Here is a 15,716-nt window from a genome sequence, read left to right on the forward strand (position 1 = left end):
ATCATAAATTTGTGAAAACAATTTAATTTGGAGTTACTTTCATCCGACTGACAACTAAAACAGCTGATTTCTTTATTTTTTGTTAGAAGGAATAGATCATGCTCTAATCCAAGCGGATCTAAAAATGTGGTCTCATGTGAGCAGCTGTTAACAGCCGGCCAGGTTTGACGGTATTAAGATGTAAATTTTTTGTTTGTTTTTTCTTTGTTATCTTCTTTCTTGCATATTCTCTGCTCATCTACGCACACGTATAAACACACGCACATTATTTTTTTGCGTGCGTTGGCAGCTTGATAACAAGATGATTAATGATTGTTGTACAAATGAGGCCAACTTTAATTGTTTCGCCATGGGTCTAATCGAAAAAATGTACATGTGCTATTTTGAAAAGTGTTTTTCATATGTTAGTTTCGTTTGTATTATATGATATGTACAACTCAACATGTGCTAAATTTGACATGTCGTAAGACAACTACATGCCGTGTAAAGGTTGGTATTCTATTCTGCTTTCGGAATATCTGCTGAAGGTTTTAATTGTTTCGCGAGCGAAATTTGACAGCAACTAAATGTTTTTGTTTCCATACCATAACACGTTTCTTTATCTGCACCTATTGTTTTCTCTATTTTATATAAATTTTCTCAAATAAATAAAGAAAAACGAACCACTGAAACCAATAAAATAAACAAAAATGATGCCACCAATAGTTTCAAGTGTTGCAACTATAATAGTTTTTTGCCATTTTCCTCACTGGTAGCGGAGTACTACTTTTCTGCTTATTTTTAGCCAACTTTTTGCCGAAGTTTTTTTATATGGAGTTTGACAGTATTTCGCCTGAAAAGCTGAACAGAATACTCAGCTTAATAGAGCCTTTAACAGGCTGTCTATTAATACATCTAAAACTAAAACTATGACATAATTACCAGGTAGTGTACCGTAAACAGCTAAGTACATTTTTTTCTCGCGAAGTGCACTATCTGTCAAAGAGTTTTTGTTGTGTGTGAGTATTCTAGTTAATGACACCCACAAACAACGAAAAACAAACTGATTTTAACAGATAGTGCACTCAATATTTTGTTGTTGGGCAACTGTCACTACCTGTAAATGAATATATCTTGACTAAAACCCCGTTTACACTGCTCTCTAAATCCGGATTTAAGACTCTTCTCAGCTGATTTTATAAAGGAGAAGCAGATAATCGAGTCAATAAATTCGGATTTAAAGAGCAGTGTAAACGGGGGTGCCGCCACACACACACACAACCAAAACTTGTTAACAGATAGTGAACTTCGGGAGAAAAAATTACACTCAGCTTTTTACGGTACACCACCTGGTAATTATGTCATGAGTTGTACCATGTATTTATAACAACCTGACGCTGACTCTTTACTCTTTCATTGGGTTTACACTCTGCTTGACTACTTTGTGTAAATCTTTTATTCCAGCTGTTGATAACCGATTACTGCTTTCCATTGGAAAACTACAAATTCAATTTGGAAATAGAACCTTTCTAGAATCTTTGCAGTTGGAAGTAGCAAGCAGAAAGAAGCGGATCATTGATCAAACGTCAAGAAAACAAAAGAAAAATAAAATTAAATAAAACATATTTTCATAAATCTACCAATTAAAAACGTATTATCTTTAATACAAACAAGAAGTTTATCGGAATTATAAAAGGCTGGTAATTATTATACCTTTTAATATTTTTTTGTCGACCATAAGAAGAAAAGTGAACATTGGGAAATACCCGCCTTTCATGTTTATTTCATTTACATATGTATATCTTCTCATTTCATTTACACTTATCGCGAAAAATGAAGTTTGAGTAAGTTTGGGTGGATTGGATTTGTTTAAAGTGTAGATAGTTAAGGAAAATTCTTCTTTCCATTCCCCTTGACTAACAAACGGAATTTCACCACAGGCAGGTAAGGCTGCTTATGACAAGACGGAAATACATGGCTTGTAAAAACCAAAGGAAGTGTACGCAGAAATACTCTAGCATACATATGAAGATGTGTGATATATTGGTCTTCATCGGTCAATTTTTGCAGTTTGTGTGTGTAAACTTCTTTTTTAAATTGGCAAGATGAAAGCGATAGCACAAACGGTATGTACAAATCTAAATAAAGTGAGTCTCCAAACGCACAAACACAAAAGTTGGCCAGCGGAGATATGGCTGGTATTACATTCTTTTTAGCGGGAAAATTTTTCTTTTTTTGCTGTTCTCATTTCATTTACACTAATCGCGAAAACTGAATTTGAGTAAATTTGGGTGGATTGGATTTGTTTTTTCGATTAATTTTTCGGAATCGTATCATTTGCTTTACATGAGGCAAGGAATTTCACAACAGGCTGGTAAGGCTGCATAGTACCGGATGGACACTTAATGGTTTGTAAATACCCAAGTAAGTGTACGCAGAAATACTCTGGCATACATATGTATGTAGATGTGTGAGTTTTTGGTCTTCACCGGTCAATTTTTGCAGTTTGTGTGTGTAAACTTCTTACTGAATTGGCATGATGAAAGCGATAGCACAAACGGTATGTACAAATCTAAATAAAGTAAGTAGCCAAACACACATACACAAGAGTTGGCCAGCGGAGAAAACGCTGGTATTACATTCTTTATAGCGGGAAAAATGTTCTTCTTTTGCTGTTCTCATTTCATTAACACTAATCGCGAAAACTTAAGTTTGAGTAAATTTGGGTGGATTGGATTGGTTTTTTCGATTAATTTTTCGGAATCGTATCATTTGCTTTACATGAGGCAAGGAATTTTACAACAGGTTGGTAAGGCTGCATAGTACAGGATGGACACTTTATGGTTTCAAAATACCCAAGTAAGTGTACGGAGAAATACTCTGGCATACATATGTAGAGATTTTGATTTTCACCGGTCAATTTTTGCAGTTTGTGTGTGTGAACTTCTTATTGAATTGGCAAGATGAAAGCGACAGCACAAACGGTATGTACAAATCTAAATAAAGTGAGGCTCCAAACGCACAAACACAAGAGTTGGCCAGCGGAGAAATGGCTGGTATTACATTTTTTTTAGCGGGAAAATTTTTCTTCTTTCGCTGGTTTTATAAGGTTAGAACATCTGATTTTTTTGGGTTTCTTGGACCAAAATGTTGACATTTACATTCAAAAATGTATATGGCACCAACCAATTTATCAGCCGTTCAAGTGCATGTGTACACACACACACATATGATTCATGCATGATGTTGTAAATTCAATCAAACCCCACCCCACTAACAGACAAAGGCGAAGAACTACCAGACAAAGCTAATTAAAAAGAAACAAATGCTAAAACTAATTGATGTTTTTTTGTATTTTCACTGGTATATGTTATATATGCACAACTTTCCAAAAGCCTATGCCAGCATGTTTTGTTTGTTATCTTCGTTTGTTACTATAATAGCAATTAATTGATCAAAAGAGCAACACGTGTGTTCACAAACTTTATTATTTCATACAGATTGCTTACAATAGCTTGCTATAAAAGAAAAATTATTTTATTTTTATTTTATTTTTTTGAGTATATTAAACACTTATTTTTTCTACCCTGAGCAAAATTACAAACAAAATCAATTAGATTTCGGCGGTCGCGTTATTGGCTTTCAGACTCGAAAAACATTGAAAAGTACACCGACCCAAAGGTTGACTTTGCGACACATGATGGTTCTGGCAAACTCGTTTTGAAGGGCGCCCAATTTCCAGTTGAATGACAATGAGAAGGCTAAATATTCAAAACTCAGCTCACTTAAAAAAAGACATGGAATACAAATCTCAATCAAACATTTTTGTTAAAAAGAGTGAAAAAAATTTACCTGGATTCCGGTCCTGACCATCTCGGACAATTGATGCCACAAGTATTTAGAAAATAGCATTAGTGCGAATATGTAAGCAGAACAAACAAATCGAGCAAATACCGATGCTTAAACAACATAACGCTGGAAAAAAATTAAAATGGGTTAATAATCATTGTGGAGGAATACAGCCGAACTTCTCTATAACGTAGCACTTGGGGACTGACGAAATATTGGGTTGCCGAAAAAGTAATTGCGGATTTTTCATATAGTCGGCGTTGACAAATTTGTTCACAGCTTGTGACTCTGTAATTCCATTCTTTCTTCTGTCAGTTATCAGCTGTTACTTTTAGCTTGCTTTAGAAAAAAAGTGTAAAAAAGTATATTTGATTAAAGTTCATTCTAAGCTTTATTAAAAATGCATTTACTTTCTTTTAAAAAATCCGCAATTACTTTTTGGGCAACCCAATACTATGTTATAGAGAAACTTCGCTATAGAAAAATAACAAAAATTTGGTTTACCTTTAGGTAAATGCAAAAATAAACAAACAAACATTTGTATACGTAAATAAACAGAAATTGGATTTTTATTTGGTTGTGAAATATGAGTCGTTTTCATTTGTTTTTTTGCCCTTATTCTATCCTTGCTTTTCTTCCCACCAATACCTCTTTAATTTTCAAATTCTATTGTTCTTTCTGGAAGACAAGCATTTAAAAAAACAGGCCAATTTCATCTGCATTGAAAACACTCTTAAGAACGTTGGGTAACCTCTCCACGAACAGCGTTGCCAACAATTTTGTTCCTTCGTTTAAATTTATCATGCCATCCCGAACTTTTTCTGTTTTTATACCCTCCACCATAGGATGGGGGTATACTAATTTCGTCATTCTGTTTGTAACTCCTCGAAATATTTGTCTGAGACCCCATAAAGTATATATATTCTTGATCGTTATGACATTTTATGTCGATCTAACCATGTCCGTCCGTCCGTCTGTCGAAAGCACGCTAACTTTCGAAAGAGTAAAGCTATCCGCTTGAAATTTTGCACAAATACTTCCTATTACTGTAGGTCGGTTGAGATTGTAAATGGGCCATGTCGGTCCATGTTTTGATAAAGCTGCCATATAAACCGATCTTGGGTCTTGACTTCTTGAGCCTCTGGAGGGCGCAAATCCCATCCCATTTGGCAAAAATTTTGCGTGACTAGTTTTGTTGTTATGACTTCCAATAACTGTGCCAAGTATGGTTTAAATCGGTCCATAATCTGACATTGCTGCCATATAAACCGAAGTTGAATCTGGACTTCTTTACCCTCTTGAGGGCGCAATTCCTATCCGATTTGGCTGAAATCTTGCACGTAGTATTTTGATATGACTTCCAACAATTGTGCCAAATATGGTTCTAATCTGTCTATAACCTGATATAGCTGCCATATAAACCGATCTGAGATTTTGACTTCTTGAGCCTCAAGAAGGCCTAATTATTATCCGATTTTGCTGAAATTTTGTATAACGGCTTCTTTCATGACCTCCAACATACGTGTCAAATATGATCTGAAGCGGTCTTTAGCCTACAACAGCTCCCCTATAAACCGACCTCCCTATTTTACTTCTTGAGCCCCTAAAAGGCCCAATTATTATTCGATTTGCTGAATTTTTACACATATTTTCTACTGTGGTCTCCAACATTCAATTCAATTAGCAAAGTAACTCTTTTCTTTTATCCTTTGTTTATTTAAAAAGCGATACCGGGAATGAACTCGACAAATGCGATCCATGGCGGAGGGTATATACATATGACTCGGCACGGCGAACTTAGCACCATTTTACTTGTTTTAAAATAGTTGAGAGTGTTGCAGCCGATTTAATTCTTTGGCCACATTGTTTTTCTTTGTTTTAGAGCCTTCACCAACTTTGTATGTGTTAGGTAAGGTTGAAAAAAGGAAGCAGATATTAATCCGCCCCATGCCACTATGGACAAACACCTAAGCCAGTAATTGGCTTGTTGTGCGTTCTAAACCATATTTATTTATAAACCGTTGAAACTCCATATAAAAAAAAATAAATGAAAAATTTTGCCGAAATGTGTTCGTTTTGTCATAACTTGTTGTTTCATCTAGGGAAAAATTTACATTTCGGGACGCCCATTGAGAGCACAACCACAGTCGCTGTGCAACAAGTCATTTTCTTACGCAAAATAAACGCAATCGTCAAACTTCTCATTGTAACTGAGTGTTTGTTAGTGTTAGTAATGTTTCTCACATGTACTCTGGTCGGAAAAAATAAAGTGTTTGTGGATGCATAAATAAGAAAGTATTTTTTTAAGGTTAGTAAATATACTCGAAAGAAAAATAAATATTTCTTTCACAACATGCAAATCAACCAATATGTACGAAATAATAAGGTTTGTGAAAGAATGTGTTGCGATTTTGGTCGTGCAATTACAACAACAATATTTGGATAAAAGTGGAAGAAGCTGGCAGGCTTTTGGAAAGTTGTGCTTTTTTAACTTTTAACAGTGAAAATACTACAAAATCTAATTTTTTTTACAAATAAGTTCTGCATTTGTCTCTTTTTAAATTGTTTTGTGTTTCATTATATTTTAATTACGAACGGGTGAGTTTTAGTTGAAATTACAAAAACACATGAATTTCAGTACGGCCCATATACTCACATTTGTGTGTACACATGTTCGTAAGCAGCTGACAAATTGTTTGATGCCATATTATTTTTTTATGTAAAGACAACATTTTCCCTAAAGAAACCCAAAAAAATCAACCTTGTCAAACCACTGAAAGAACGATTTTCGGAAATTTTTCCATAAAAAAGAACGTAGTACCAGCCTTAATACGGAACATTTCTTTAATAGTCTATAGCTCTATCAGTACACAAATAATTTGTTTGCTTACTGGCATCTTGTTGCAATATAACATTTATCTGAGAAAGAAGAAGACGATTCACAATCATATGACAGGGTTGAGTTGTCAACGTCTTTAGTGTGGCAGAAATTTTTTTTAACTAAACGAGGGCGGTCTGGCCATGCGGTTAGAGCGCCACTTTGGTTCTTTCTATTGTTGTACATCATACACTCGACGTCGCATTTAGTTTCTCTGTGCTCGAGAAGGAAAAAAAAACTGACATAAGAGGTTATTGTGTATGCCAATTATTACTTTCGTTAGGGAATATTAAAATTTAGAAATTTAAGAATAACCATGGGAAAATAAAAGTATTATGTTATCATTGCAATTTTTGCAGTGTTTCAAAAAGTAACCGCGAAAAACATGTGTTCTCACGCGTGGAAAACGAACATAGTACCAGCAAAAAAAAAGATAGACGGACTATCGGCACAGAAAGGATATATATTTATTTACAGGTAGAAACAGTTTCCCAAAAACAAAATATTGAGTCATGGTACAATTAAGAGGTAGCATCATTAGCACAACAACAAAAATCTACGCCTCAAAGAAGCTACCTTGATTGGCTACTGCCGCAAATGCAAATGTTAAAGTGGTTATAGAAATAAACTTGGTTTTACAACTTATTTTCTTCAAATGTTTTTAAGATTTTGGACAAAAATCACAGCTGTACTATCAAGCCTTTGACATTTAGGTTTACTGCAAAATCAAAACAAAAATAAAAAAATTATACTCAGCTTTTCGTATGACCTTACATATACAAGTGCATCCTGATACTGAGTGTACTATCTGTCGAAATCAGCAACTCTGATTTTGAGTTTTCATAGAGCTGGCAAAATATCGATGGCGCTATCGATACCATCAATGTTTTAATTTTTGTCTGACTATCGATTGACATATTTCCTATCGATACTATCGACAAAGTAAAATTTTTGCAAAGTAGAAAAAAATAAGCTACCCACCACTGAATGGCAAAATATGGATGGCGCTATCGATACCATCGATATTTTATTTTTTGCCTGACTATCGATTGACACATTTCCTATCGATACTATCGAAAAAGTAAAATTTTTAGCAAAATATAAAAAAATAAGCTATCCAAAACTGAATGAAATGGATTCCAAGAGACATATTTCATATGTAGAGGGCGATATTTTCCTCCGATTGCGCTAGAATTTTGCACAATGATTTTTCTCATGATTTCCAACTGACTTTTTTGAATTTGGGTGTAATCGATCTGTGCATTGATATTTCTTCTATATAAATTGATATCCTGTTTTCATACCCACCACCGAAGGATGGCGGTATATTCATTTTTTCATTCAGTTTGCAACACATCGAAAAATCCATTTCCGACCCTATAAAGCATATAATATTCTTGATCAGCGTAGAAATCAAAGACGATCTAGCCATATCCGTCCGTCTGCCTGTTGCAATCACGCTACAGCCTTCAAAAATAGAGATATTGAGCTGAAACTTTGCATAGATTCTTTTTTTGTCCATAAGCAGGTTAAGTTCGAAGATGGACTATATCTTGATATAGCCCCCATATAGACCGATCCGCCGTTTTAGGGTCTTAGGCCCAGAAAAGCCACATTTATTATCCGATTTTGCTGAAATTTGGAACAGTGAGTTGTGTTAGGCCCTTCGACATTCTTCTTCAATTTGGCTCAGATCGGTCCAGATTTTGATATAGTTACCATATAGACCGAACCGCTGATTTAGGGTCTTAGATCCATAAAAGCCACATTTATTATTCGATTTTGCTGAAATTTGGGCCAGTGAGTTGTGTTAGACCCTTCGACATCTTTACTCAATTTGGTCCAGATCGGATTTGGATATAGCTGCCATATAGACCGATCTCTCGATTTAAGGTCTTGGACCCATAAAAGGCGCATTTATTATCCGATTTTGCTGAAATTGGGACAGTGAGTTGTGTTGGGTCTATCGACATCCTTCTTTAATTTGATTAAGATCGGTCCAGATTTGGATATAGCTGTCATAAGGACCGATCTCTCGATTTAAGGTTTTGAGCCCATAAAAAGCGTATTTATTGTCCGATGTAAAAGTCCGATGTATTGTTCGCGAGTAAAAGTTTTACTCAGCTGTTTGCTGTACACTTAATATGTCTTGACTACATCCAACTTTGGACGTCGTGGCGGCACGGATTATCCTTAACCGATAACCATAATATTTTGTATTTTGATAAAAAGGAACAAAATAGGGGGTATGTGTTAAAAAAAAAACATTTTTGTTTTTTGGGTCACTCTAGCACTCATACACCCAGTAGGAAGCACTTCAAAAGGTGAGATCATGCGAGCAGATAAGATAAGTATACCCCCTCTTATGGTATAAGTATACCCCCTCCTATGGTGGACGGTATACAAAAAAAGGAAATAGTTTGAGCTGACTTTTGAAATTCTTTTTTAATGTTTGTATTCTATCTTTCCAGACAAAATTAACTCATCACCATGGCTAAAGATTACTACAAAATTCTGGCTATAGGTAGAGATGCATCCCAAGATGAAATCAGAAAGGCGTATTACAAATTGGCAAAAAAATATCATCCAGACAAGAACAAAGCGCCCAAAGCCGAGGAGAATTTTAAAGTTATAGGCGAGGCATATGCAGTATTGTCAGATACGAAGAAACGTAAAATCTACGACCAAAACGGGGAACAGGATTTGAAGGGTACTATACCCGACCCATTTTGGATCTATGATAACTTTTTCTTTAATGTTGTATTAAGTGCCGGTGTGGCTTTGGCCATATTTTTTGCGGTGAAAACAATTTGTGAGCCTTCCACAGAATCTGAAAGTGAACTGGATGATAAACCGCAGAGCTCAGATACAAAGTCTAAAAAAAAGGATGATAAAATATAAATGGTATTTTGTTTGACCGAAGGATATTTGAATGTTAAAATGTAAAAAACAATCCATTATTGATTATTCCCACTCTTATACTTATTCCAAAAAGATATTTTTATTACGTATGCCATATTTTTTGTGGTGAAAACAATTTGTAAGCCTTCCACAGAATCTGAAAGTGAACAGGATGATAAACCGCAGAGGTCAGACACAAAGTCTAAAAAAAAGGATGATAAAATATCAATGGTATTTTGTTTGACCGAAGGATATTCGAATATTAAAATGTAAAAAAATCCATTATGGATTATTCCCACTCTTATACTTATTCCAAAAAGATATTTTTTTATAACGTATGCAAATCAATTATAAGGCAAAGCAACAATAAATAAAACGATTTAAATAATTGGTTAAAAAATAACATTGTGTAAATATGTTTTTTTTTATTACCCCAACCATAGGATAGGGTTACACCAATCTACACTGTTAGAAAAATTGACTACAAATGGGCTTATTTCTATATCATATGGTATTCATAGTGAAGCAACCCTGTATGGTATCAACATAATGCCGCCCGGTATCAATTAAATATGAAACAATAAGTACAATTTGGTATTAGAATTATTACCATACAGGTATTGCGTTTAACATCAAACAATACAACATCTTGACCAACCTCCATTCGATTTATTCAGCAATTGATTACATACATATCCCTGATCCTGAAACCCGTGAAGGAGATATGTAGACTAATATGTGACTGAAAAAAAAGTATTTGAGAGTAGAAAACGAATTTTATATCCAATTTTGGAGTCAAGACTTTTAGGGGACGCCGCACCCCACAAAATCAGACATATTTACAGACCATGCTCCAATTAATGATATTTGGAACTAGAGCACGGAAATGACATTCACTTTCGGGACCAAATGTGTAGGGTCCATCCCAACTTCAAAACCGCCCTGGTGGATAACCACCAGCTCAAATATACATGTTTATAATGACCAAATTTCGTTAAAATCCGGAGAAAATGCACCAATTGGGAAGTTTTATTAGCTTTTTCGAAATATAGCTGATGTGGCTCCCTGACGACCAAGCTCGGCACGGTCGTAGAGGGGTCTAACGCAATACAGATTAAGGCGACATTTGCTTTGTTCTATTTACCAGTCTAGCTGATCCGCTAGCTTATGGAAAATTAAACCCTCTTCGCGCTAAGTGCTTTAAACCCCGTTTACATCCGGTTTCAAGGCTCTCGTCAGCTGATTTTACGAAGGGAAAACAGATGATCGAGCCATTAAATCCTGATTTAAAGAGCAATGTAAACGGGGTTTAATACTTTAACGTTGGCAGCACTGATGCCACATCCTAAATAAATGTGATTTTACTAAAATCCTAAGCGATTTTGCCACTTTAGAACGTTTATTCAGTGAATAACCATGTTTAGAGATGGGCGATGGGTAAATACCCAAAAGGTATTTACCAGGTAAATTGGGTAAATACCTGGGTATTTACCCATTTATACCAAGATCAATATATTCATTTACAGGTCGTGGTAGTTGCCCAACAACAAAATGTTCAATGCACACTCTGTCAAAATCAGTGATAAGTGCAACTCGGATGTTGAGTATGTTACTAGTTCGCGCTATTTTTCTTTGTTTGTGTGTGCAATTGTTCTTTACTATAATACACACACACAACCAAAACTCGTTGACAGATTGTACACTTCGCGAGAAAAAATTGTACTCAGCTGTTTACGGTACACTACCTGGTAAATATGTCATGATTTATCCCCAAAAGCTGGGTATTTATAATTTTGCCGATATCTTGGACATAAATAAAAATATTTTCCAAACTATTTTTGATCATTTCGTATTCTTTGTATATAAACCTGATCTTCTGATCTCATAAAATGGGATTTTAGTTATATATCCACTATATAGACCGATCTCCAGACTTAGAGTCTTGAGGCAATAAATTGATAATTTTTCATCCGATTTCGATTAAATTTGGCACAGTGATTTCTGGTAGATCCCTACCCATTTCTGTGAAGTGTGGTTCAGATCGGACTATATGGTATTGGGGCCATAAAAGATTAACTTTTTACCTGAATTCGATTAAAAATGCTCCTTTTATAGGCTCATTACTCCATATCGGGAGATTGGTTATATGGAAGCTATATCCAAATATGGTCCGATCTGGATAATATGATAATAAAAAAATGTTAAGAAGGGTACCAAAACTCACTGTATCAAGAAAAAATTGTACTCAGCTCTTTACGGTACACTACCTGGTAATTATGTTATGCGAGTGATCCCATGACATAATAACCAGGTGGTTTACCTTAAACAGCTGAGTACAATTTTTCCCCGCGAGTGCACTATCTATCAACAAGTTCTGGTTGGTTCTGGTATTATAGTTAAGGACCATAGCACACAAAAAAAAGGAAAAATGGCACGAACTTGTTACATACACAAAATCAGAGTTGCACTAATCTTTGATTTTGACAGATAGTGCACTCAATATTTTATTGTTGGGCAACTGCCACTACCTGCAAATGAATATATCTCGAGTGATCCTATCATTTGAGTTTACCCAGACTTAACTATTTCCTTAGCGCTTCGTTTAAACCATTTCCTCTAGCTGTCAACAACCGAGTACCGAGTATCTGAGAAGTAGTTGTCGTTTTGTCAGCTACTGTCAAAACAATCTGGAACATTCGAGAAATTGAAACATTGCTATATATAAGAGTGAGATGCTTGGAATCGGAAATATTCGTAAAACAAAAACAAGTCAAATAACAACTCTACGCAAGATTTTTGCAGTTTTTTTTTCATTTGTGTAAAACAATAAGATAATACCAAATAAAAGAAAATTCCTCAACTCCTGTTTTGAAAAAATTAAAGAAAGAGCGTGAAAGGAAAATTTGAAAAAAAAACAATAATAATAAGGTATGTAGAGTCATCGAGTTATCTTTTTGGTAATAAAAACTTTAGTTTGTCGGCAATAGCAGGAAATACGCGGGTGTATATGAATACAGAGAGCATATATTTAAAAATTATGAATATAGTTATGCAGTGAAATTGCCAAGGTCGCTAAAAGTTATTTTCTTTTGCGAACGTTCTAGATCTGAGAAATTCTCGTCTTCGAAATGACGAAAGAGTCTTTTTGTGTTCTTTTTCCCCCCTCCTACCCTACACCCAATACATTTCATTCATTTGCCAGCGAAGCACAGCTGTTTTATACGATGAATGGAAATGCATTGGCGGATGGCCGGGGCCGCCACCGGTGTTTTTACCATTTGTCAAATTTAGAAGAATAATTTTAATGTAGAACTATAATTAAGTGTAAGATTGCTGTTTAATTGCTAATTTACTTGCTTCGTCGTAATGTGCATCTTTTTGCCTTTGCTTGTTATGAAAGCTATTGTCGTCGGAGTTTTTGTGTTCAATGGCTACGCCGCTACTCGCATTTGGCACGACTTTGAGTTGTTGCCCTCGAAATTTCTAGAATTGTCAATTTCTCGTTATTGCCGTGCGAACGGACTAAAGAAAGTGGGATTTTTTATTTGTATAATTGTATTTAATTATTTTCGTTTTTTAATGTTGTTATTGTGTGTTTTTTTTTGTTTTGTTGCAGCACACACACACACACAAACAAACATCAAAGTGTTTTGTTAGCAGCTCAGCAACAACAACTTCGCCACAATGGGGAAAGATTTCTACAAAATTCTGGGCATAAACAAAGGTGCATCTGATGACGAAATCAAAAAGGCTTATCGCAAACTGGCATTGAAGTATCATCCGGATAAGAACAAAACGCCACAGGCCGAGGAGAGATTCAAAGAAATAGCGGAAGCCTATGAAGTGCTGTCGGATAAGAAGAAACGTGACATATTCGACCAGTACGGCGAAGAGGGTCTGAAGGGTGGTATTCCCGGATCCGGTGGCGGCATGGATGGCGGTAATGGTGGCTATTCCTATCACGGTGATCCCAGAGCGACATTCGCTCAATTCTTTGGCAATGCGGATCCATTTGGCATCTTCTTTGGATCCGGTGATCCGACACGCATATTTGAATCACAGACAATGTTCATGGGAGATGACGACATGTACATGGGCGGCGGGCCGGGCGGTGCTTTCCGCTCGCAATCCTTCAATGCCCAGCCTAGCCGCAAGCGTTCCCAACAAGACCCGCCCATTGAGCATGACCTCTTTGTCTCACTGGAGGAAATCGATAAGGGCTGTGTGAAGAAAATGAAAATTTCCCGCATGTCCATGGCCACGGGGCAGGCCCGCAAGGAGGAAAAAGTATTAAATATCACTGTGAAAGCTGGCTGGAAGGCTGGCACAAAGATCACCTTCCAGCAAGAGGGCGACCAGACGCCTGGCAAAATACCCGCCGACATCATATTCATCATACGCGACAAACCACATCCACTCTTCAAAAGGGAGGGCAGCGATTTGCGTTACACCGCCAAAATAAGCCTGAAGCAAGCGTTGTGCGGCACCTCCATCTCAGTGCCCACACTCCACGGCGATCGCATCACAGTCAGCTCACAAGGAGAGATCCTTAAACCGACCACAGTGAAGCGTCTAAGCGGGCGCGGTTTGCCCTTCCCCAAAGAACCCTCAAAGCGTGGCGATTTGCTAGTGTCATACGACATCAAATTCCCCGACAGCCTGCAGCCCGGCACCAAGGAACTAATAAGTGAAATATTACCAAATTAGAAGGAAACAAAAATAGGTATTTCCAGTAGATATATACATAGGCTACTTAACAGGGGAAGATATAAGTTTCGAGAGTAGTTGTTTTTGTTTATGCAGCTACCTCATTAAGAAGATACACCGCCTCAAGCGCCACCCACATTTCACATGCAGAGCCATTACAGAGTTGGATGACTGTGTGACAATGAAGATTGCTTCATAAAATTGCATTGCTCTCCACCGCCCAATCAGTGAGGGGGGAGAACTAAAGGTCACCATATAGCGTAGATGAGTTGCTTCCAAAAACAACTCCTAATCACATCATGTACATTATTTCTCACCATCAACATCAACATCAATTAACTCCTTAGTTTTAGTAAAAAAAATCGTTTGTTAGTTTCTAGGACAACACCACTGTTAAAGGAAACATCATCCATCATTTTCGAAATTTTAATTTTAGTTAGTTTTTTTAACTAAGAATTCCGGACCTGTTCTCTGGTCCTGGCTTTTTCAAAATTCACAATGAAACTATTCCAAATATGTTGTACTGTATTTCATCTATTATGATTTTTCTAGTTTTTAATGTATGCATATTTACCTAGATATATAAGTACATATGTGCTAGTTTTAATTTAAACTACAAACAAAACAGTTACAGAACAGCCATTACACTTAGACACATATCCACCATAAGGAAAATAGACACAGCTTTATCGAGGAATTGTTGTTAACCATTCGGCAATTGTGTGTGTTTAAATTCTATGGTCCGGTTAACCTTTCCGCACACAATTGGTGCTGATTCGTTTTTTGTTGATTCTCTACAAAATCTCAACAATTGCTGAATGGGTGATTGTAGGCAAGGAAATAACAAACCGATTGAAATAGAAATTTGTAAATTAAATTCAAATTCAAAAGAAACCAACAATCCCAGAGACTGATTCGAAAAAAAATGAATGAATGTGAAAAAAAACAAAACAAAACAAATCACAAACAATAAAAATGGAAATAAAAGTACTGTTATATAAAATTTATACAAGTGTGTTTCAATTGAAAATTGCTACCTCATATGAGTTGCTAAAAAACAAAAACAAGTAAAAGCGTGCTAAGTTCGGCCGGGCCGAATCTTATATACCCTCCGCCATGATTCGCATTTGTCGAGTTCTTTCACGGTATCTCTTTTCAGATAAAGGATAAACGAGAGTATTTGCTTTGCTAATTGAATTGAATGTTGGAGACCACATTAGAAGTATATGTGTAACATTTCAGTCAAATCGAATAAGAATTGGGTCTTCTAGGGTCTCAAGAAGTAAAATAGGGAGATCGGTTTATATGGGGAGCTGTATCAGGCTAAAAACCAATTTATACCATATTTGACACCTATGTTGAAGGTCATGGAAGAAGCCGTTGTACAAAATGTCAGCCAAAT

General features: G+C 36.1%; 2 protein-coding genes and 1 long non-coding RNA gene across 6 annotated transcripts; 2 read left to right on the forward strand and 1 right to left on the reverse strand.

The window, feature by feature from the left end:
* Nucleotides 1-1,499: 1,499 nt before the first annotated feature.
* LOC106089524 (dnaJ protein homolog 1-like) lies at nucleotides 1,500-10,010 on the forward strand. 3 transcript variants are annotated; one of them, XM_059360233.1, is made up of 2 exons: nucleotides 1,500-1,679; nucleotides 9,178-10,010. In XM_059360233.1, the coding sequence occupies exon 2, from the start codon at nucleotides 9,197-9,199 to the stop codon at nucleotides 9,605-9,607; it is 411 nt and encodes a 136-aa protein (XP_059216216.1). In that variant the 5' UTR covers nucleotides 1,500-1,679; nucleotides 9,178-9,196; the 3' UTR covers nucleotides 9,608-10,010. The 3 variants fall into 3 exon arrangements, with proteins under 3 accessions (XP_059216216.1, XP_059216217.1, XP_059216218.1); XM_059360234.1 differs by having other exon boundaries at nucleotides 1,500-1,675; XM_059360235.1 differs by lacking the exon at nucleotides 1,500-1,679 and adding an exon at nucleotides 6,036-6,136.
* On the reverse strand, nucleotides 3,450-6,723 carry LOC106089525 (uncharacterized). Its single transcript, XR_009396407.1, has 3 exons — nucleotides 6,485-6,723; nucleotides 3,832-3,954; nucleotides 3,450-3,763 (listed from the first exon to the last, which is right to left on the reverse strand). It is a non-coding gene; the product is annotated as an uncharacterized LOC106089525 (long non-coding RNA).
* A 2,333-nt stretch (nucleotides 10,011-12,343) lies between the features above and the next one.
* LOC106089528 (dnaJ protein homolog 1) lies at nucleotides 12,344-15,321 on the forward strand. Of its 2 annotated transcripts, none has more exons than XM_059364193.1 (2): nucleotides 12,344-12,535; nucleotides 13,224-15,321. In XM_059364193.1, the coding sequence occupies exon 2, from the start codon at nucleotides 13,292-13,294 to the stop codon at nucleotides 14,312-14,314; it is 1,023 nt and encodes a 340-aa protein (XP_059220176.1). In that variant the 5' UTR covers nucleotides 12,344-12,535; nucleotides 13,224-13,291; the 3' UTR covers nucleotides 14,315-15,321. The 2 variants fall into 2 exon arrangements, with proteins under 2 accessions (XP_059220176.1, XP_059220182.1); XM_059364199.1 differs by lacking the exon at nucleotides 12,344-12,535 and adding an exon at nucleotides 13,016-13,138.
* Nucleotides 15,322-15,716: the final 395 nt, after the last annotated feature.

The sequence above is a fragment of the Stomoxys calcitrans genome, chromosome 1 (assembly GCF_963082655.1).
Source record: "Stomoxys calcitrans chromosome 1, idStoCalc2.1, whole genome shotgun sequence".
NCBI lineage: Eukaryota > Metazoa > Arthropoda > Insecta > Diptera > Muscidae > Stomoxys > Stomoxys calcitrans.